This window comes from Microcebus murinus, chromosome 6 (genome assembly GCF_040939455.1).
Source record: "Microcebus murinus isolate Inina chromosome 6, M.murinus_Inina_mat1.0, whole genome shotgun sequence".
NCBI classification, from domain to species: Eukaryota; Metazoa; Chordata; class Mammalia; order Primates; family Cheirogaleidae; genus Microcebus; species Microcebus murinus.
The window spans coordinates 57,461,588-57,486,806 of NC_134109.1; the positions used below are offsets into that span (position 1 = coordinate 57,461,588).

The window sequence follows — 25,219 nt, forward strand, 5'->3', positions numbered from 1 at the left end:
TCAAAATGAAAGAAACTGAAATCTAGAAAGGTTGGAACTTGTCTATCAGAATAATAATAATAGAAAGAAAAAAACCCTGATTCATGTCAAACATTGGAAGTGTAATTCAGGTCTTCTTATGTACTTTTTATCACCGCCTGTGCAGCATGCTACCATAATGTAGCTCCCTAGATAGTTAATTACTTTAGAAAACAAAATTTTTATGTCACTGGATAGGCCAACTGGCACATTAGAATATAGAACTAATGAGGTCAGGATCAGGTGTTCAATCCCACTGTCGATGGGATTTCCATTCAGAAAAAATACTGCTGCATGGCTGGAGTTTGCATGCTGTAATTGCTGTTTATTGTCTAATTAATCTCAATTCATAGTTCTGATTGAGTGAGCATAGGGTTCAATGAAAAACTATCACTACTGTAAAAAAAACAAAACGGATTTTAGTGACAGTCAGTAATATTTCTGATTGTTAAGGATGACATATATGGAGACAAAAAAGTATATACAATGAAAAAGATCCATTCTGAATACAACTTATAAAGACAATGTAGAAAAAATAAAGAATTTCACTCTCCTTTTGAGTATATTTCATATGGCCTCTATCTTTATGGTTTCTACGCCTGTGAAATGTTTATTACAAACCCAATAAGTAGGGCTCATATTTAACTTATTTTTTACTATGTCAAACCTATAAATATTCTATTTAGTTATTTAAAAAATACTAGTAAAATAATAGGAAACATAGTACCTTAAAATGTGGAGTATGTTATTCAATATTTTGTTCTAAAATGTGAAATTTACCATGTTCTGAATGGCATTACAAAGTCACACATGGAATGACACAAAATATAATAAAAATTTAAAACATATTAACTGCTGTTGATTATAAGCATAATAAATCCTATTCTACTGGCACCAAACAATAGGATCTAAACACTTAATTTAATTTAAGTGTTAAATAATTTAAGTGTCTAAACACTTAATTTACAATTTCTTTAAGTAAAAGGAAATACAAGGAAGCACTATAAAATTAGCAAATGTTGAAACTTAGGCATTCCCTCCATTAGAAAAGAGTTTGTTATTATTATGCCTCCTGAACTTAGGAATGCAGCACTACAGGTTTATAACAACAGGAAAAAATCATTATTAAATACAATTTAATCCCTACAAGTTTAAGATTCTTTCTTGATGAAACTGTTAAATTTAGACTAACGAAGCTGTTGCAAACAGATTTAACATTTGGCACAGCAGTAAGGGGGTACTAAATAGTTTACTAATAGCACGTTTGTAACAAATGAAATTTATTTTAAATCCTCATATTGCTATTTCTCTTCTGCTATCTCTTCTGCTTTAATGTAAAAGAGCTATCTGTTTGTTATAGTGGTAAACTTAGTGTCCCTACCCACCCACCTCATGGGCCCTGCTTCTAACTCTGTCAAAAGACACAAAGAACATTTCCTTTTCTTAGCATTCAAAGTCTTCTAAATCTCAATGGAAAAAAACAGAGAACTTGGAAAAATATATATCCATATTTCCATATTCCTTAACTCCATACAAGGAAAAGGAATGTTTATAGCAACAGTAGCTCTTACACTAAACCAGCAAAAGAAAATGATTACTGGAAAATAATAAAAAAAAATAAGATGAATATCACTAACTTGTAAAATTAAAGGCAAGGTTGAATGAAAGTCATCAGCATATTTCAATCTGCCACTACAACTAATAGCTAATCATCCTCCTCTGCTTTGGCTATTGGAAAACTGAGAGTCAAACTTGAGATTTTTCTCTTTTGCTGCTTCACAGGACACATGCAAGCTGTATATTGACTCGCTCCTGGCTCCAGCTAACTGTTCTAGTTCTATATTTTTATTGTTTTAATTATTGGTAAATAAGTTTCTTTACTATGACTATATACATGTATGTATATATGTATGAGTAAATATAAAACTGACTTGAATAGCTGAAAGTATATTTTTTTCTTAAGCTTGCTAAACATAATCCATTATTTATGAATTCTATCTATATAATATCTGAAAATGAAAGAATTAGTTTCCTTCACATAAAAATGGAACTTTTTTTGTTTCTTCTGTAACACAGGAAACACAGGAAAAACCTACTATCTGTATAAATTAGTTGTGTTTCACACACAGGTTTGTAAGCACCATCTATTCAGTTGTGTAAGAAATATTGTTTACTTTCATTTAAATCAAATTAAATCAGAATCTGAGCCTCTCGAAAATTTAAGCTTGGTTGTTTTTAGTAATTTTCTCTCCTTTCCTAGAATTGTGCATCCCAGGGATCTTAACTCTATTCAATTTAAAATAAATTTCTGTATATCCTCACAAAATGTTCTCTACACCTTAAAAAACACTTATGGTAAAATAATAACATAAAATTTACCATTTTAACCATTTTCAACTGTACAATTCAGGACCAGTAACTACATTCATAATATTGTGCAACTGTCACCAATATTCATTTTCAGAACTTTATCATCATCTCAAACAGAAACTCTGAATCCATTATACAATTCCCCATTCTCCCCTTCCCCTTGCCCTTGCTAAGTCCCTATTCCCCTTCCCCCAAGTGCTGGTAAGCTCTATTCTACTTTCTGTCTCTATGAATTTGCCTATTCTAGGTATCTCATATAAATTTAGGAATCATACAATATTTTTCTTTTTTGGTTTGGCTTATTTCACTTAGCATAATGTTTTTATGGTTCATCCATGTTGTAGCACGTAACAGAATTTCATTCCTTATGAAGGCTGAATAATATTCATATATATATATATATATATATATATATATATATATACACACACACACACACATATATATCGTCAATTCATTCCTCTGTTGACAGACACTTGGGTTGTTTCCATCTTTTGGCTAATGTGAACAATGCTGTTATGAACATTGCTGTACAAGTATCTGTTTTGTTTGAGTCCTTGCTTTCAATTATTTTGGGTATATACCAAGCAGTAGAATTGCTGGATCATATGGTAATTTCATGTTTGACTTTTGAGGAAATACCAAATTGTCTTCCATAGGGGCTGCATCATTTTACATTCCCATGAGCAATGCAGGGAAGTTCTTTCTACCTTTTTGTTTTAACAGAAATGTGGATCTCTCTGGAGGATGAAACTTCCCTTAGATTTTTCTTGAGTGGATACTGCACATTCTTCCATGCACCACACATGTACAGGTTTCATCTTTTGATACATCTAGCTTAGCTATATGGTACTATTTATTTCAATATGTAGGCTTTATTTATCTTCTTTTAGGTCATTTTCTATTATGGCACTTACAGTAAGCATCAACATGTCAATAGTTTTAGGAACGATATCTAAATGGATATTCAATAATTTAGTTTTGTAAGACTTTGATTCCTTCTGGTAACCCTTGCCTCTTCTAATTTCAAACATCCTCTTCTAAGGCAACGTCAAATATTGTCACTGCTCAGAACTGAGTGCTTCACTTCTGAATATTAAATAGCAACATTCCACTTTCTGACTATAACCTCCTATGCTTTCACCTCTTGAATTTGCTTATTTCCACTACATTTAATCTATGTTCTCAAGACCTATGGTCTTGATTTGTCCTTTTTCAGTTTACATGTCCCTTCAACTTTATTTCCTGACCTATTTAGCTTAGACTATCATTCATCATTTCAACGACTCTTTTACCATCTCTTTAGCCTCCATTATTTTTGTTTTGCAAATTTGTAATCCTGAGTCACTGCAATCCTTTGTCTTCTGTACTGCTATCGTAGGACAGTTGAACGTGTTAAATTACACAACTGTGCAAACAAGAACTCACACAAATTTATAGCACCTATGCCCAGCTAAGTTCTTAGGATTGCTTGACTTTCTTCTTTTTCTTGCTCTTCTTTTCTCTTTCCATTTCCTTTAGTAGCAACTCTGTAATTCCTTCCAAAGCCTCCTGCCCTCTCGCATTCATAAATCCACATTGACCCCTACTTCACAGAAAAAAAAAAAAGAAACAAATTGTGGCCTCAAATTTATTTACACTTACAGCTATTCTTAACACCTTCACTCCTGTCTGGGATCACAATTTGGACATCTTCATGTTCAAGGCGGACTCTTTAGCAGACACTCTAAATTCCATCCCTTCTTGCCTCCTCTGGAATCCTGTTCCATAACAATCCTTTCTATTGGCTCCTTCCAATTTGCTGTAAACATGCTCAAGTATTTATCATTTTCCAAAAAGAAAATATAAAAATCTTAACCTACCTTCCTTTCTTCTGAACTATCATTGCCATTTTTCTTACTCAAGTGTCTTCAAGGACTACTCTACTGTCCAAATTGCTATGCTTCTTTGCTTTTTAATTACTCTTCAATTTACAGAAAACTGGATTCTACGTCTAATACTCCTATTGAAACTACTCTTGTGGAAGTCACTAGTGACCACCAAATTTCAAACACGAAGGATACCTTCAGTCCTTATCTTACTTAAACCACTTAGCAACATTTGACTGTTTTTTGTCTTTTTGGAAATCTTTCTTGGCTTCAGTGATATCATACTTTTTGATGCTACTCCTAAGTTGCTTTCTTTTTTTTAAGAGGATCTTGCTCTGTCACCCAGGCTGCAGTGCAGTGGCATAGTCAATAGCTTACTGTAACCTCAATCTCCTGGGCTCAAGAGAGCCTCCCACTTCGGCTGCCCAAGGAGCTAGGACTATAGGTATGTGCTACCATGCTCAGCTAATTTTTAATTTTTTTTTATAGAGACAGGGTCTTACTATGTTGCCCAGGCCCCAAACTCCTAGACTCAAGTGATCCTCCTGCCTTGGCCTCCTAAAATGCTGGGATTACAGGCATGAACCACCATGCCTGGTCTGACATTTTGTTTTAAAAAGAAACACTAACAATAAACAAAATACTATGCTAAGAACTGAATATACTTAAAACAACCCTATAAAGTAGATACTATTATTCTTGTTTTTAAAAAAAGAAATGGGCTTGGTGAGCTTTATTTATATAGGGCCACACAGGGCATGGGTATCTAACTGCAAATCCCTGTAGCTTTTTAATACCACCAGCAATTTTTTTAAAAAGTAGCAGTGAGAAGAGGACTTATGAAGCATATCTTTGAGTCAATAATTGCTAACTCTCTATTTAGAAGAGATCATATAAATCTACTAGATTCATATATAGATTTAAAAAAGTAGCTTTATGATTTTCAAAAATAATTCAATAATCTTTTGCAATTCAGCAAAAAGAGCTTCAAGAACTGGCATCTAATAGATCCCATTCACAACAACAAAGTTATTTCTTTCAAACAAGTTTGCCTGACATTTCTAAGATTCAGTTCTGTAACAGCTGATTTTTTTAAATACCAAGAAAAAATAAAAAGTATCAACACACTTAATAAGAAAGATCTGGCATCAAGGTTTGTTTTTTAGGAAGTTCATATACAATTATCATATACTTCCTGGAATTCTTGGAAACTGTCACTTCATCAACAGAGTACTTGCAGTCCTATCTCACAAGGCTAACAGAAGAAGGTTCTGCAAAAACCTTCTCTATTAATGGGGTGAATCTACTACCCATCACACTGCAGCATCCATGGTCAGGGCACAAATAATATGGTATTCATAAGTCTTAATAAAGGATTTAATATTTGCCTCTTTTTATTATTTTACCAAGAATATACACTAATTTAATGCAGCTAACTAAAACATGCATGTAAAATATCAGCTATCAAACTTGGCTGCACACAGGAACTTCTAGGGAGCTTTAAAACACATTGATACCTGAGTCCCACCCCTAGAGATTTTTATATAATTAGCCTGGGATGGGTTGGGCATTAGGATTTTTTAGAAGCTCTTCAGGTGATTCTATAATAATGGTAGCTATACTTGAGAATTGATATCATTGATATAAAGGACAGAGAAAAGACTGTAATATTCACTTTACACTAAAAAAAAAAGTGGGTTGATATGATATATACATTCATTATCAAGGTTTTGTGTACCCGCATACCCACCTATAGACACTGATTCTAATTGAAAATTAAACGATTCCTCACAGTAAGTGAATAATCAAACATACTTGGTGTTTGACAACTGTTGGGTTCCTAGGGCTGCTGTAACTAAGTACCATGAACTGGGTGGCTTAAAACAACAGATACTTAATGCTGCACAATTCTGGAGGCTAGAAGTCCGAAATCAGGTGTCAGTTGGGCTATATACTCTTTCCAACAACTATAAAGGAAAGTCCTTCTTTGCCTATTCTAGCATTTGGTGTTTGCTGACAACCCTTGATGTCCCTTGGCTTATAAATGCATCACTCTAGTCACATGGGCATCTTCTCCCTGTGTGTCTTTACACCATCTTCCCTCTGTGCATATCTGTCTCTGTGCCCAGATTTCCCTTTTAAAAGAACACCAGTCAGATGGGATTAGAACCCACCCTAATGACCTCATTTTAACTTGATTACTTCTGTAAAGATCCTAATAAATAAGGTCACTTTCTGAGATACTGGGGGTTATGACTTCAGCATAACTTTTTTAGGGGACACAATTCAACCCATAATGATAACCAAATACTACAGATGTCAGTGACACTGCTCCAAAGCAGGGGTTCTTAACCTGGGGATGGGAAAAAATTATATACATACCTTTATTTTTACTAATTTTCATGGAAGTACAGTGTTTCTTACAATTATGAACATAGGCAACAAATCACAGTCATATTAGTGGTTCCTGAGAGTTTTCACCCATAGAAACCACTGCTATTTTCATCTCATATTTCACAATTTGCAGGTATCACAAAAATGCCATTTATACTCATCATTAGTTTAAAATTATAGTTGTTAATAGATCTACTGCTAGATCTAGTTATTTAATAAATTAATAATGATACACATATATAGTAATATACCATGACACACTTTCATAATTGTATTTCATTACAACTGATTTTGATTTAATTGCATTTTATGCATTTTAACATTATTCTGTGAAGTCCAAATTTTAAAAAATCTTTCAATAACCTATAGCCCCAGTTAGTGAATTCTTGTATTTCAGAGACTTGAGATTTTTATAAACTTAGTAATCAAAGAATACACATGGCATTGTGCAGCAGTGAATGTTTTTCAAACTATTTTGTACCATTATCCACTGTGTAAATGTTTTATATATAACTCAATACATAATCTTCTCTCTCACACACATAAACAAGACAAAACTAAAATAGAAATGTGACAAAAAAATATTTACCCTTACCACAGGAGATGCACTCTGACATTTTCTATTCTAATGCTTTTCATTAAAAAGGAGATAGAATAGACTATTGAATTCATTTTAAAACTACTCCTGGAACATAAATTAGTCTTTAGTGATATTCGTTCAGAAACTTCTCATATCATATTATAACAGGTGAAAGGCTGTTATTACTGTTAGTCATGCACTATTTTAAAAATACATATCATCATTTTAGAGTTGGCATTTAGATGGGCAAATAGTTCAACAGCTAACCAGGCTCCATTTAGAGAACTGGTAATGAGTTCGGTAAATTTCATAATTATGACGGGATTGTAAATTTCAGCTTTACCAAATGTAGAAAGGAAAAGAGGTACAATAAGAAATATTTTATGCCTGAATCATTTTAGAAATACAAAAATGCTTCAAATGAATAATGTTTAGTTTCATTGAGGTATTTCCTCATTCACTATTGTAAAATCACATAGAAATTTTTCCTAAACTAACAGTATTTACTTAACCCCAGGCTAAAAAGAATTTTACCTGTAATAAACTCTAAGTGTCTGTATTTCTTCTTCCAGTTTTTTGTACTGTTGAACTGCAGTTTCTCTGGCTTGTTGCATGGACAACAACTTTGCCTACGAGTAAATAATATTTTAAGAAATTTAATATTAGTTTTCATATGTTAAAATATAGTACTACAGTATGAATAGGAGTTTTAAATTTTGGGTAGTTAAAAAACCTATGAATATTTTTAGTACTGTCTCATAATTTCTCACAAATGCCCCAAATATATTAAAAATAAATATTAAAGACATGAACATATTAAATTTAGAAACTTTTTTCAATATTAAACTTCATCCCTATTTATCTGTATCATCAGATATATGCCCTTTTGCAATGTTTAACTTTATACACAGAATTCAGAATGTGGAACATGGGTTCAGTGCAATATCTAGAGCAGAGATAAGCACAATGGGTGTTTCACATACAAATTGAATGTGGCTCCACTACCTGATCACACTAGATTTTCTTTTAACTTTATTAACAGTAAAACTCAGAAAATTCTAAATATGTTGTCAAGCCATCTTTGATATTTAATGTGAAAAAAAAGCACACTGGACTATAACCTGATTGTTACAGATATGATTTAACCTTTTCAGTCCCTTTTCTGCAAAGAAAAAAAAAAATCCCCAAAGGGAGAATGGCAGCAACTCTGAATCCTGAAGATATTTTATTACAGGAATGTTGTTCCTCCTATTCTATAATATTTGAATTTTAAAGCATGGGCAATTAATTTTTTCAATAGGGTTCAAAGCAGTAATTTGAAAAGAATTTGCCACCTTCCCACTATTATTCCCATTGGATTTTAAGCATCACCAAAAAGAGTTTTCAATATAACTTTTAACATATGGTCCTGGTAAGTCAGGCTTTAGTATTGTTTATTCAAAGTTTAATTTGCATAAAAAGGTTTTCACTTCAAATGGTGTTTGTAGATAATGCAGAACAAACTGTTGTCATAAACCTCACAAACTAAACCAATGCCAATAATTAAAAATTAAAATTTTGTAGGCTGAGGTTCAGAATTTTGCTGAACTCATGATTTCACTGGAATTATTTTCTTGTATAAGAATGCAGTCACAAGAAAAATCATGAAATCCTGATTATAGGAAAATTAATTACTGTAATAAAAATGAACATTACACAATGCTACTTTTCTATTTAATAATAGAGAATTATAAAAACATGCAGTGGTTTGGATCTTTGCATACAAGTTTGTGCTAAGATTTGTTCTGTCTCAGGCTAGGAAATTCTAAAGAGGTTAATTTGTAATTAAATTTAAGGTGTTTAAATGCTTGCTTTAACATGCCATATTCTATAATTATAGTTGAAACATTCCCAAAAATTAGGGAAAAGAATTTAAAATAAAAATAGATGATTAATTCTTAATGTCAATAATTATTAACAGCTTTTCCAATTTCCAATATACCATAAAATATGATTGAAATGGTAACTTTGAAGAAACAGATATCCACTGTGACTAATAGCAAGTCAAAACGAATCACATAGAAAGGACATATCACATTCAACTTACAAAACTTCAGAAATCCTGTTGCATTATTTAAGGAATATCAAATGTTAGACAAGTAAGAGAGAATTTGCTAAATAAATATGTGCCAATGCTAAATGCAGGCAAATGTTAAAATAAGATGATAATTTTGAAGGTTTTTACCTGGTACCTCTGAAGAAAACCAAAACCAAAACCAAACAAACAAAAAAATAATATTCTTGTAGGAAAATACCAAAATGAAGTTTTTGCCTAGCAACTTTTGTAATGAAAATGGAACTGTAAGAACTTTAAATTCCCATGATCCAGGTAATAATGAACATTTCACTTTCTCCCCCTCAATTAGCTGGCTATGAATTGTGGTGCTGCCTCCTAACAATTCATTAAATTTCTTAATCTCCAACGTCTAATTTTCTGTACAGGCCCTGGTGACAATGTTTAAAGCTATTATAAACTTTCCGGTTTTACAACCTCCTTACTTTATCAGATATATGCTTATCTGGCCAGCTTTTAGTTTTTTGGGGGGAAAAACCTTTACCCTATGCCACAGTAATACTGTTAGTCCTTGTGGCTAAAGTAAACTCATCCCCTATCACCTCAGGTATAAGATCCAGGTTGTCCAATTAGAGTACTCCATCTCACCAGCCCCAGAAGAAAACTAAATCCTGGTAACATCATTTGTATTACTGGATCCACATATGCCAGAAGACAGATCCATACCCATTTCTTGGACATCCAGGGTAGATACATCCTTTTTGGAGGATGTATGGGACTTAAGCTACTTTGAGTAGGATATCTGTTACATGCAGTATAAAAACACTTAACGAATTTAAATGTGCTGTTTACTTCTACTGTATTTCCTAGATTCATTATTAATATCATACAATACTATTATACTACTGACCAAAAATAATTTCATATCAAAAACATTATGGAAATTAGCAAACAAGATAATTTTTTCCTATTTTTCTGATATCACATATTCTCATATTCCTGGCAATTACTTTAGTAAAAACTATATACATTCATTTATGCATATACACACATAAATGAATGCATGCATTAAAACAAACAATTCCTGACTGGTGTAGGCCTGTTCCTGCGAGACTGTCTCTAAAATAAATTTTTTTAAATAAAATAAAATAAAACAACAAAACAGTATAACAGAATATACAACGTAAAGTAAATCTCCCACCTCTAACCCTCAGTACTACAAATCCCTTCTCCTGAGATTACCAGTTAACTGCTTGTTACATATCCTTCCAGAGATATTCCACACAGATACAAACATATATATATTTGCAAATAAATACACTTATCTACAAAATTGATAGCATTTTATACATACTTATAAACCTTGCTTTAATTTTTTAAAAAATTGCTATTTCACTTCAGATTAAAATCTCCCATCCCATCCCACATATCACACTCACCAGTCACATTCCCTTTCTTCCCAGCCTCAAAGCAAAACACTTCTATGAATTTAGGTTTACCATTTTCAATAGTATTTTATACTTTTACTATACAGTTATGTATTCATAGATTATATATGTTATTGTTCACAGGTTTTTGAACTTTATATTAGTGATAATCTACATATTTCACAGATAATTAATTGCCTTTTTGGTCAGTATTATACTTTTCATATTTATTCATATTGACAGATGTATTGACTTACAATATTTATCTTCTTACATATATGCTATAATTATAGATATATAAACTTATTTTTACATATTACTTCATGTTTTATGTTAAGAATCCTTTCCTTTGCTTCTCTTTTTTTTTCTCTGTCTTATGTTGGATTAAATTTTTTTGAGCAAAGTGTACAATGAATGAGGATTTCTATGCATGATCATAGTTTTAGGTAAATTTTTATACAAATATGACACTTTCTGCTTATAGTCCTATTTTTAGTAAGTTTTATCAAAATAAAACATACATGCAATATCATATAAGTATACACACGCATTTATTTTTATAGACAAGGTCTTACTCTAAAGACAATGTCCCTCAGGCTGGAGTGCAGTGGCATGATCATAGCTCACTGTAGCCTCAAACTTCTAGGCTCCAGTGATCCTCCCACCTTAGCATCCCCAATAGCTAGGACTCCAACTGTATGCCACCACACCTTGGTATTAATAATTTTTTACTCTTTTGTAGAAAGAGGATCTTGCTATGTTGCCCAGGCTAGTCTCAAACTCCAGGTCTCAAGCAATTCTCCCACCTTGCCTCCCAAAGTACTGGAATTATAGGTATGAGCCAATGTGCCCAGCCAAGTATGGATTTTTAAAGTCAGACTTAGTAAGTTATAATATACACAAAGTAAAAATTCACCCATTTTCAATACACAGTCCTGTAAATTGTGACAAATTTATACAGTCATGTAACAACCATCACGATTAAGATATAGAATATTCCCATTAACCCAAAATATTCCCTTGTGCAACACTACATTCAATGCCTTCCTTTTGCAAGGGGATAGGTATCCACTTGCAATCACTAATGTGATCTTTGTCCCTATAGTTGTGCCTTTTCTACAATGTCGTATAGATGAAATTGAATCAAACAGTAGGCAGTCTTTTGAGTCTGGCTACTTTCATTTAAACATATACTTTTGAGATTCATCCATATTACTCCAAGTATCAGTACTTCATTCTTTTAGATCACTAAGTAATATTTCATTGTATGGGTACATCCAGTACCACAATCTGTATGTTCACTCACCAGTTGATGGACATTTGATTTATTTCCAGTTTTTGCCATTTATTATTATAATAAAGCTGCTCTAAATACCTACATATAGACCATTTTGTTTAACTATACTTTCATTTCTCTTAGATAAATACCTAGGAGTGAAATTTCTGGGTCCTCTAGTAAGTGTATATTTATATACTTTATATCAGTGGTCCCCAACCTTTTTGGCACCAGGGACCGGTTTCATGGAAGACAATTTTTCCATGGATGGGGGGTACCAAGGGGGGGGATGGTTTCAGGATGATTCAAGCATATTATATTTACTGTGCAGTCAAACCTCTCAACTAATGATAATCTGTATTTGCAGCCGTTCCCAGCACTAGCATCACTGCCTCAGCTCCACCTCAGATCATCAGGCATTAGATTCTCATAAGGAGCATGCAACCTAGATCCCCAGCATGCACAGTTTACAGTAGGGTTATCAGCGCCTATGAGAATCTAATGCCACTGCTGATCTGATAGGAGGTAGAGCTTATGCAGAGAGGCGAGTGATGGGGAGTGGCTGTAAATAAAGATGAAACTTGGCTCACTTACCCCCACTCACCTCCTGCTGTGCAATCTTGTTCCTAACAGGTCACAGACTGGTTCTGGTCTGCAGCCCAGGGGTTGAGGACTGCAGCTTTATATACATAAAGTTACATACTTCATTTAAAAAACCTCCTAGACTTGCTGACTACATTGATATAACTTTAAAGCACCTACGCTTTACTACAATACCAATCAATGCTAGTTGTTGAATGTCTACTATGGGTTGGGCATTGTACCATGTGCTTGAAATATACTACTGTAGTCTCACATCCAAACCATGAGGTAATTTCTTTCATCCCTACTTTACAGATGATAAAACCGAGGTTCATGGAGAATAAGTAACTCATAAATTTAACAGAGATAGTGACTTAAAAAGCTTAAATACATACAAACTTAGGCCTGCCTGATCTAAAGTACATAATTTCCCTTTATGCCACTGTATAACATTCTGGAGGATATACATTTATAAAATATCATCATATAAATAAACTTATATATATTAATACATATAAATGTAGGACAAACAATGGAATCAAATCATCAATGGATAACAAAGTTACTGACAATAATGGCAGGTCATATGATAATCAATGTGTTTTATATCTTAGTATCTTCCTACTATACCTTAAGTGATTGAAAAAAAGGTTGGCTAACTAAGGTTAGTCTTATAGTTAAATATCCCACTATATACCTATCTTAATATCAATATTGAGCAATGTCATCTAAATAGGACAATCATTTGTACTGGTACTGTATTAGAAATGAACCATTTTGTTTTCCTTACAGTTTTATCTAGTAACTTAGAATAACAAAGAAAAGACTACACTATTCACATCACTGAACACTAACTGTTATGGGTATTGTGGAGAAACCGCTATTATCTCTCTTTAAAGTCTTGTTATGTTTGGTTTAAATGTGTTCTTAATAGTTACAGTTTGATATAGGTAAGCTTTCCTTTGGTAACTCTAAGGTCATTAACGGAAATTGGTTTTTATCATAGAACAGAGGCATTTGATCTTATGTGTGATATCTACTAAATCAAGAAACATACTGTACACATTAAATCACACAACCAAATAATTTTAGACTTGAAAAGGATCTTAGAGGTAACATAGTCTCCTATTGTTATAGATGAGGAAATTGTTGCTAATACAACATGGTCAGGACAATAGCTGGAAATTTTCTAAGGTTTCATAGCTGTTAGAAGGGAAGTTGGAACTATTATAGAATACAAGTGTCGAATAGGTTACAGACATGAAGTTGCAGAAGATGGCGGATGAGAAACACTGCCAGACAGAGTGTCTCTGCAGAAAAGACAGATTCTAGCAGAAATTAGAAGAAAGAAGCAAGACGACGAGCCTACATCGGATCACGGTCGGAAGGAGGAGTACCTGAGACCACAGGAGACTCCACAGGAGGACGTAACGGAGGAGAACTGGAAGCTGGGACCCCCGGAGCAGCCCGGAGACTAGTGGGAAGTGTAGGTGGATTGGCTGTTTCCCCTCCCCTGCATCCCGCACTGCTGGTGGACTCCGCAGCGAGTGGAGAGACCTGCGGACACCAGCCCAGCCACGGCCGCTGCCAGTGAGCGGTAAGCCAGTAGCGCACGCGGCACCTCCTTGTGCACAGACCCGAGCTGCCCCGCAGGCGCCATATTACCTCCTCCTCCGCTCCCCCGACCCTACCTGCGGCTGCCCAGAGAGACAATATAGCCACCAGCCGGAGGCACCTACAGGGAACAGGACCTTCCCTCTTGGGGCCCTACAACTGACTAAGGGGGACTCAGACTGTGAGGTCCCTAACCGCCAGCCCTCTCAGGTGCTGCTAGCAAGGTGATCCCAGGAGAACGGGGAAGACCCTGAGGCTGAGAGACATAGATCCAGCGTGGGCTCCCTGTGGGTGAATTGGGACTGGCACTGCTCTCCTTAGTGGGGATATAGTTTGAACTCTGGGCCCCAGAGGTCAGACCTGCAGAACACATGCCCTGCACGGAGGCCTCGCATTGCCTGGGGCACAAAAGGGATATTTGTGAACAGCCTACTGAGGTGTGTGTGCCTTCAGGGGCAGATCAGCGTCCTAGAGGGCAACCCTCCCCTCAAAGGGAGGCTGTGCGCCCAGCCCAGGTAGCGTTCCTGCACAAAGAACCTCCCCGACGACAGCACAATCCGGGGAGGCCTGGTGGCGTGTGGTCTGGCCTGCTGGCAGAGGCCCAGAAGTAGCCGGAGAGTTGGGGACGGTGGAAAGAAGCCAAACCTGCTCCAGACTGCCAGTCTCAGACAGCCCCACCCCCACACACAGACTCTCCAACTGAGCCAGGCCATTCTAGCCCCTCCCTGTCAGCTTTGCCTGGAAGCAGAGGACAGAACTTTGACCCCTGCTAATGGCATTGGTGGTGCCTGAGGTCAGGCTTACTCAACTCAGCTAAGCCCAGACTCTCTCCTATACTAGCCCTCACTGAAGGGGAGAAAAGGACACACCTGGAAGTCCCAGGGCCCCACCCACCACCTGAGGAACTTGAGTTCTCTCTACAGGAACAAGAGCTGATAACAGGACATAAAAACAATAGTGTAGCCTGTTCCTCCAAGCAAGCGCCACCTACTAACAAGGAGGGCATCTTGCACACCCTTTTCACAGCACCTACTGACTCATTATACAGGGAGTGGTCCAATCTCACCCACAGACACCACCTAACGGCTCAGAAACTAAACAAAGCGTGTGAATACCCAAACAAAAACCTAAAGGAAAGAAACAACAACTGATCGACAAGGGAAGATATCAGGGAAGGAACTCAGGAAATATGAAGAACCAAACGGAAAACACAGCCCCAAAGAGGAGCCCCAGCCCCTAGAAACGGGCACTAATCAAAATCAGGCAACCAAAATGACAGAAGAGGAATTTCGTATGTGGATCATAAGAACACTCACCGACCTGCAAAAACAACTCAATAACCAACACAAAGAAATCACAAAAAGCCTCCAGGATCTGGAAAAAAAGTTCACTAAAGAAATAGACACAATGAAGAAAAGTTTAACCGAACTCCTGGAAATGAAGAATCAATTCAGGAAACTACAAAATACAGTGGAAAGTCTCAGGAACAGGGTAGATCAAACAGAAGAAAGAATCTCAGAGCTTGAAGATAACACCCTCCAATTAAATAAATCAGTCACAGAAATAGAGCAGAGAAACAAGAGAAAAGAGCAAAGCCTACAAGAGATGTGGGATTATGTGAAGAAACCTAATGTGAGGGTCATAGGGTTACCAGAAGAGGAAGAAGAAAACACTCACAGGTTGGACAAGCTATTTGAAGATATAATAGAGGAAAATTTCGCAGGCCTTGCTAAAAATCTCAATATACAACTTCAAGAAGCTCAGAGGACCCCTGGGAGATTCAATGCAAACAGGAAGACGTGACGACATGCAGTCATCACACTGACCAAAATATCAACTAAAGAAGCCCTTCTAAGAGCTGTAAGACGAAAGAAGCAAGTAACATACAAGGGAAAGCCAATTTGAATAACACCAGACTTCTCTAATGAGACTTTACAAGCAAAGAGACTGGGGCCCCATTCTCACTCTTTTGAAACAAAACAATGCCCAGCCTAGAATGTTATTCCCTGCAAAACTAAGCTTTGTATATGAAGGAGAAATAAAGACATTCTCAGACAAGCAAAGCCTCAGAGAATTCACCAAGACCAGCCCTACAAGAAGTACTCAAAATAGCGTTACGCACGGAACATCATAATAATAACCCACGAATATAAAAACAACCAAAACCCAAAGATTAAAGGCCAGATATTGCAATGGCTCAAGACAGAAATCATAGCAACAACATCCAACCCAACAGAATGAACAGTAATCTACCTTACCTATCAGTTCTCTCAATAAATGTGAATGGCTTAAATGCTCCACTCAAGAGACATAGGCTGGCTGAATGGATAAGAAAATACAGGCCAAGTATATGCTGTCTTCAGGAAACACATCTAACCTGCAAGGATGCATATAGACTAAAAATAAAAGGGTAGAGATCAGTATTCCAAGCAAGTGGAAACCAAATGAAGGCTGGCGTGGCAGTTCTAATTTCAGACGATTTAGGTTTTAAACCAACAAAAGTAGTGAAAGACAAAGAGGGTCATTATATAATGGTGAAGGGCACACTTCAACAAGAAGAGATAACAATTTTAAATATATATGCACCCAACTTAGGTGCACCCAGTTTCATAAAGCAAACCTTACTGGAGCTAAGCAAATCGATTAACAGCAACTCCATAATCACCAGAGATTTCAACACCCCACTGACAGCACAAGACAGATCCTCCAAACAGAAAATTAATAAAGAAATAATGGACTTAAACAAAACCCTGTAACAATTGGGTCTGACTGACATCTACAGGACATTCTACCCAAAATCCACTGAATATACGTTCTTCTCATCAGCTCATGGGACATTCTCTAAGATTGACCATATCCTAGGACACAAAGTAAATCTCAAGAAATTTAAAAAAATAGAAATCATACCATGTACCTTCTCAGATCACAGCAGAATAAAACGAGAAATCACCCTAACAGAAACTCACATTTCTACACAAAAACGTGGGAATTAAACAACCTCCTACTAAATGATTACTTTATAAATGAAGAAATCAAGACGGAAATAAAAAAATTCTATGAAGAAAACGACAATAGAGAGACAAGTTATCAAATCCTCTGGGACACAGCTAAAGCAGTTCTGAGAGGAAAGTTTATCTCCATAAAGGCCTATAACCAAAGGACAAAAAGATTACAAATAGACATCTAACAAAACGACTCAAAGAGCCGGAAAAAGAAGAACAGACCAACCCCAAACCCAGCAGAAGAAGTGAAATCAACCAGATCAAATCAGAACTAAACGAAATTGAAAACAGGGAAGCTATTCAGGAGATTAACAAAACAAAAAGTTGGTTCTTTGAAAAAATAAACAAAATTGACTTGCCACTGGTAAGCTAACGAAAAGCAGAAAAGAGAAATCTCTAATAAGCTCCATCAGGAACAAAAAAGGAGATATCACAACTGATCCCAAAGAGATACAAGATATAATTTATGAGTACTGCAAAAATCTTTATTCACACAAATTGGAAAATGTGGAGGAAATGGACAAATTTCCAGAAACACACAGCCTCCCTAGGCTCAATCAGGAAGAAATAGATTCCCTGAACAGACCAATCTCAACAGCTGAAATAGAAACAGCAATTAAAAATCTCCCTAAAAAGAAAAGTCCCGGTCCAGATGGCTTCACACCCGAATTTTACCACACTTACAAAGAAGAACTAGTACCTATCTTGCAGAAACTATTCCACAACATCGAGAAGAACGGAAACCTCCCCGACACCTTTTATGAAGCGAATATTACTCTGATACCAAAACCAGGAAAGGATGCAATAAAAAAAGAAAACTACAGACCAATATCCCTAATGAATATAGATGCAAAAACTTTCAACAAAATCTTAGCTAACCGAATCCAGACGCTTATCAAAAAAATAATCCATCATGACCAAGTGTGCTTCATTCCAGGGATGCAGGGATGGTTCAACATACGTAAATCTATAAATGCAATTCACCACATAAACAGAAGCAAAAACAAAGACCACATAATTCTCTCAATAGATGCAGAAAAAGCTTTTGACAAAATTCAACACCCTTTCATGATACGAACACTTAGGAAAATAGGCATAGAAGGGACATACCTAAAAATGATACAAGCCATCTATGACAGACCCATAGCCAACATCATACTGAATGGGAAAAACTGAAAGCATTCCCACTTAGAACTGGAACCAGACAAGGCTGCCCACTATCTCCACTTCTGTTCAACATAGTGCTGGAAGTCCTGGCTACAGCAATCAGACAGGAAAGTGGAATCAAAGGTATCCAAATAGGGGCAGAAGAGATCAAACTTTCACTGTTTGCTGATGATATGATATTATATTTAGACAACCCCAAAGGTTCAACCAAGAAACTCCTGGAACTGATAAATGAATTTAGTAAAGTCTCAGGATACAAAATCAGTACAAAGAAATCAGAGGCATTCATATACGCCAACAACAATCATATTTTGAACCAAATTAAAGACTCAATACCCTCACAATACCAACAAAGAAATTAAAGTACCTAGGAGTATACTTAACCAAGGAGGTAAAAGACCTCTACAGGGAGAACTATGAAACACTGAAGAAGGAAATAGCAGAGGATGTAAACAGATGGAAATCCATTCCATGCTCATGGATCGGCAGACTCAACATCATCAAAATGTCTGTACTACCCAAACTGATCTACAGATTCAATGCAATACCTATTAAAATCCCATCAGCATTCTTCACAGATATAGAAAAAATAATTTTACGCTTTGTATGGAACCAAAGAAGACCTCGAATATCAAAAGCAATTCTAGGCACCAAAAACAAAATGGAGGTATTAATATGCCAGAAATCAAACTGTACTACAAAGCTGTAGTAATTAAAACAATCTGGTATTGACACAAAAATAGGAGTATTGACCAGTGGAACAGATCTGAGAATCCTGATATAAAACCATCCTCATATAGCCATCTAATCTTTGACAAAGCAGATAAAAACATACACTGGAGAAAAGAATCCCTTTTCAATAAATGGTGCTGGGAAAAACTGGATAGCCACATGTAGAAGGCTAAGGCAGGACCCACACCTTTCACCTCTCACAAAAATCAATTCACGCTGGATAACAGACTTAAACCTAAGGTATGAAACTATTAGAATTCTAGAGGAAAATGTTGGAAACACTCTCCTAAACATCAGCCTAGGCAAAGAGTTTATAAAGTCCCCAAAGGCAATCAAAGCAGCAACAAAAATAAATAAAAGGGACATGATGAAACTGAAAAGCTTCAGCACAGCCAAAGAAACAGTCATGCAAGTAAACAGACAACCTATAGAATGGGAGAAAATTTTTGCATCCTACATATCCGATAAAGGCCTGAAAACTAGAATATACTTAGAACTCACGAAAATCAGCAAGAAAAAATCAAATAACCCTATTAAAAAGTGGTCAATGGACTTAAACAGAAACTTTTCTAAAGAAGACAGAAGAATGGCCAACAAACATATGAAAAAATGCTCAACATCTCTAATCATCAGGGAAATGCAAATCAAAACCACAATGACATATCACTTAACCCCAGTGAGAATGGCCTTTATCAAAAAGTCTCCAAATAACAAATGCTGGCATGGTTGCGGAGAGAGAGGAACACTCCTACACTGCTGGTGGGACTGCAAACTAGTTCAACCTCTGTGGAAAGCAATATGGAGATACCTTAAAGCGATACAAGTGAATCTACCATTTCATCCAGCAATCCCATTGCTGGGCATCTACCCAAAAGACCCAATGACACTCTACAAAAAAGACACCTGCACTTGAATGCTTATAGCAGCACAATTCATAATTGCAAGGCTGTGGAAACAGCCCACGTGCCCATCAATCCAAGAATGGATTAATAAAATGTGGTATATCTATACCATGGAGTACTATTCAGCTCTAAGAAACAATGGTGATATAGCACATCTTATATTTTCCTGGGTAGAGCTGGAACCCATACTACTAAGTGAAGTATCCCAAGAATGGAAAAACAAGCACCAGATATATTCTCCAGCAAACTGGTATTAACTGAGTAGCACCAAAGTGGACACATAGGTACTACAGTAATAGGGTATTTGGCAGGGGGGAGAGGAGAGGGTACATACATACATAATGAGTGAGATGTGCACCATCTGGGGGATGGTCATGCTGGAAACTCAGACTTGTGGGGGGGGAAGGGCATTTATTGAAACTTTAAAATCTGCACCCCCATAATATGCCGAAATAAAAAAAAAATTAAAAAAAAAAAAAGATTACAAGTGTCCAGAAAATACTGCTTATTTTATCATATAAGACCATATTTCAATATGGTATAATATAATATGTATTTTAATAATATAATAGTTAAAGTTAACTAAAGTTAATTAAAGTTAATAATATAATAGTTAATTAAAGTTAAATAAAGTTAATAGGTCCATTTTAATAGATTTTATGGAATAACCATAAATACATAAGACTGTGCCACACTATTAAAAACATCTATAAAACCATCCTCATACAGCCAACTGATCTTTGACAGAGCAGACAACAAAACACACTGGCGAAAAGAAGCCCTATTCAATAAATAGTGCTGGGAAAATTAGATAGCCTCATGTAGCAAAATTAAACCAGTACCATATCTCTCGCTACTCACAAAAATTAAGATGGACAAAATCTTAAATGTAAGGCATGAAATGATAAGAATTCTAGAAGGAAACGTAGGTAAAACGCTTCTAGACATTGGCCAATGAAAGAATTTATGACTAAGACCCCAATGGCAATTACAGCAACAACAACAATAAATAAGTGAGATTTGATTGAATTAAAAAGCTTCTGCTCAACTAAGGAAATAATCAACAGAACAAATAGACAACCTACAGAATGGCAGAAAATATCTGCAAACTATATCTCCGATAAAGAGCTGATACCCAGAATCTACAAAGAACTCAAATGAATTAGCAAGGGAAAAAAAGCATTAAAAAGTGGGCAAAAGACATGAACAGAAATTTTTCAAAAGAAGATAGACAAATGGCCAATAAATATATGAAAAAATGCTCAATGTCACTAATCATAGAGGAAATGAAAATTAAAACTACAACGACATATCACCTTATCCCTGGTTAGAATGGCTTTTATTAAAAAGTCCCAAAACAGATGCTAGCATGGGTACAGACAGAAAGGAACCCTTATACACTGTTGGTGGGACTATAAATTAGTATAATCTCTATGGAAAACAGGAGATTCCTCAAAGAGTTAAAAGTAGATCTACCATTTGATCCAACAATCCCACTAGGTATCTACCCAAATGAAAAGAGGTTGACACCTGCACTTGAATGTTTATTCCACAACAATTCACAAATGCAAAGATGTGGAATCAACCCAAGTACTCATCAATTAATGAGTGGATTAATAAAATGCGGTATATGTATACAATGGCCATAAAATGATAAATTAATGCCTTTTGTAACAATTTAGATAGAACTGGAGACCATTTTCCTAAGTGAAGTATCTAAAGAATGGAAAAACAAACAAACACCACATGTACTATTAAATTGGAACTAACTGATGAGCACATGTGCACAGAGGGAAGTAAAACTCAGTGGAAATTAAGTTGGGGCGGGGGCGCAGGGAAGAGAATATGGGTAAAAACCTACCTAATGGGGACAATGAACACTGTTTGGGTGATGAGCACACTTATAGCTGTGACTCAAGCATTACAAAGGCAATACATGTAACCAAAAACATTTGTACCCCCCTATGGTATTTTGAAATTAAAAAAACATTTATAATTGTCTAATCAGATATATTATTTGAAGATGTGTCTAATTAGAGAATTGTTCAAATAATACAGCTCTCCTCAGATTTTACTTTTTAACTTCAGAAGCAGGTTAAGAACCTGGTAGAAAGGAAATATAATCAATTATCATGCAAAAGGATACCTAAAAATATTCACTCTCTCCTTGAGTATTTTATTATATCAAACACATAGATATTTATATTCTTTACCTGATCTTATTACTTGTTTTTGTTTTGTTATTTCTATTGACTGTCGTTCATGATAGTTTTCTTTCTCATGGCTTGACTGATCTTTAATTGTGAATTTTTATTTTCCTGATAATAATCTGTGGGAATCCTGTTAAACTAAATTGGGGATGCCTTCCTCCAACAAGTGCTTTTGTCTGTTTCAAGACTAGGGAGGCAGGGGAGACAATTCCTAGACAAAGTTCAAGAAGCCTGGATTAATGCAGGAGTTTCTGGGTCACCTCCCTAGACTTGCTGCTGTCCAAGGACTGGGATCTCAACTGAAGATCCAACGTATTTCTATAGATGTTTGCCCTTAGTGAGGTCATGGCTCTTCTGTTTGCTTATTACTGGGTAGGGGGTTACCTCTTGTTCAACTCTCATTTTTTGGTAAAGTCAACCTTTGGAGATTTCTTCTATTTTTTTTTTGTGAGGCTAGCAATGCTAGCCTGGATGAAATTGTTTCATCCAAGACCTAGCAATTTAGTAGCAGAAGGGTCCCTGCAATATCTGCCAGCCACACTGCAGGAAGTAAAAGTCTATGCTGAAATTTAACACATATCACAACATGAAAAACAAACCAAACTGTTTATAATTTGATATTTAGAATTTTTATAGATTAGCTTTATTTATTTACTTAAAGAATTTTCCTCACTTTTTTAAAATAGAAAAAATACAAGCAAAGATTTCAGACTGACATTTGCAAACCCTTCTCTGAAAATGACCTAATGTGGGGCTGTCTAGTCTAAAATCACAATATATGAAAATTAAAGTAAAGTTTGGGGTATATTTATCCTAACAATATTTTTTCTCTTTTAACATTGTTTTTTGGAGGTCCTGGATAATATAAAGATTGATTATATAAGAATTTTGATCATGGTGCTGGGAAAACTGGATAGCCACATGCAGAAGATTGAAACTGAATCCCCACCTCTCACAAAAATCAGCTCACGACGGATAACAGACTTAAACCTAAGATGTGAAACCTTAAGAATTCTAGAAGAAAATGTTGGGAAAACTCTTATAGACATCGGCTTAGGCAAAGAATTTATGAAGAAGACCACTAAAGCAATCACAGCAGCAACAAAAATAAATAAATGAGACCTGATCTAATTAAAAAGCTTCTGTACAGCCAAGGAAACTATCATTAGAGGGAACAGACAACCTACAGAATAGGAGAATATATTTGCATGCTACATGTCCAATAAAGGGCTGATAACAAGAATCTATATAGAACTTAAGAAAAAAGCAAACAACCCCATCAAAAAGTGGGCAAATGATATGAACCGAAAACTTTCAAAAGAAGACAGAATAATGGCCAGCAAACATAAAAAAGTGCTCAACATCTCTAATCATTAGGGAAATGCAAATCAAAACTACAATGAGATATCACCTAACTCCAGTGACAATGGCCTTTATCAAAAAGTTCCAAAACAACAAATGCTGGTGTGGATGTGGAGAGAGAGGAACACTCTTACACTGCTGGTGGGACTGCAAAATTAGTATAACCCCTGTGGAAAGTAATTTCGAGATATCTCAAAGAGTTGAAAACAGAAATACCATTTGATCTAGCAATGCCACTACTAGGCATCTACCCAAAAGAAAAAAAGACATTCTATAATAAAGACATCTGCACTCGAATATTTATGGCAGCACAATTCACAATTGCAAAGCTGTGGAAATAACCAAGTGTCTAAATACATAAGTGGATTAATAAAAGGTGGCATATGTATACCATGGAATACTACTCAACTACAAAAAACAATGGTGAACTAGTACCTCATATATTATCCTGGATAGAGCTTGAGCCCATCCTTTGAAGTAAGATATCACAAGAATAGAAAAACAAGCACCACATGTCCTTGCCATCAAATTGGTACTAACTGATCAACATTAAAGGGTTCACATGGAAGTAATACTCATTTAGTACAGGTCAGGTGGGAGGGAGGTGGCAGGGGTAGGTAAACTCACAACTAATGGATGCGGTGAGCACTGTATGGGGGAAGGGCAAGCTTGTAGCCCTGGCTTAGGTGAGGCAAAGGCATTATATGTAACCAAAATGTTTGCACCCTCATAATATTCTGAAGTAAAAAAAATAAAAAAAGAATTTTGATCATATGATCAAGAGCAGTATGAGGTAAATTTCCAATATCATCATTTCTTAGCTCTGTATTCAATTGTGTGACATCCTTCTTGTCCTTAAACAGTGGTCTCTTAAGTTTTCCACTAAACACTACATAAGAATTATTTAAATAATGCCCGTTTAAATCAGTTTTATTATCAGAATCACTAAGCAGCTAGTGTGGTTCAGCTGAGTGATATGTGTCAAAGTTTCAGATCTCTAATTGCCATATTTTCTAACTTAACATATAGTTAGAGGTTTCAATAGTCTCACTTTTTAAAAGGTATATGTAATTATATAATTCATAAAATGTTCAAAAGTAGATATTGAAACATTCCCCACAACCGCCTTTAACAATGCAAATACTTTAGGAAAAAAATCCATGGGGTAGAAAAACCACTTATTAGGAAATGATTTACTTAAACCCTCTCATTTTTTAAGGTTATAAATAGAGGTTAATAGCAGAACCAGAAATAGAACACAATACTCCTGATTACCAGTACAGTAAACAATCATGAAGTCTGCATATTAAGTACTTTGCTAATCTCTTCTCCAACTTCAAACATGCCACTATATCCTATTGTGCTAACTCCAGAGGTGACACTATTTACTCCAATTTTTAGCTCATTTCCATTCACTGTTATTTATTAGTATCTGAGACAGGGTCTTGCTCTGTCACTCAGGCTGGAGTGCAGTAGTGCAATCACAGCTCACCACACCCTTAAACTCCTGGACTCAAGCAATCCTCCTGCCTCAGCCTCCTGAGTAGCTGGAACTACAGGCACAAGCCACCAGGCCTGGTTAATTTTTCTCATTTTTTGTAGAGACAAGGTCTTGCTATGTTTCCCAGGCTGGTCTTGAATGCCTGGCTTTAAGTGATCCTC

General features: G+C 35.7%; 1 protein-coding gene across 7 annotated transcripts in view; it reads right to left on the reverse strand.

Moving 5' to 3' along the window:
* MIPOL1 (mirror-image polydactyly 1) overlaps positions 1-25,219 on the reverse strand; it is a 305,074-nt gene that overhangs the window by 89,643 nt on the left and 190,212 nt on the right. For all 7 annotated transcript variants that reach the window (XM_076004084.1, XM_020285781.2, XM_012767045.3 and 4 more), the window contains one exon: positions 7,765-7,859. In XM_076004084.1, coding sequence (XP_075860199.1) covers positions 7,765-7,859 — 95 coding nt within the window. The remainder of the gene's footprint in view (positions 1-7,764; positions 7,860-25,219) is intronic.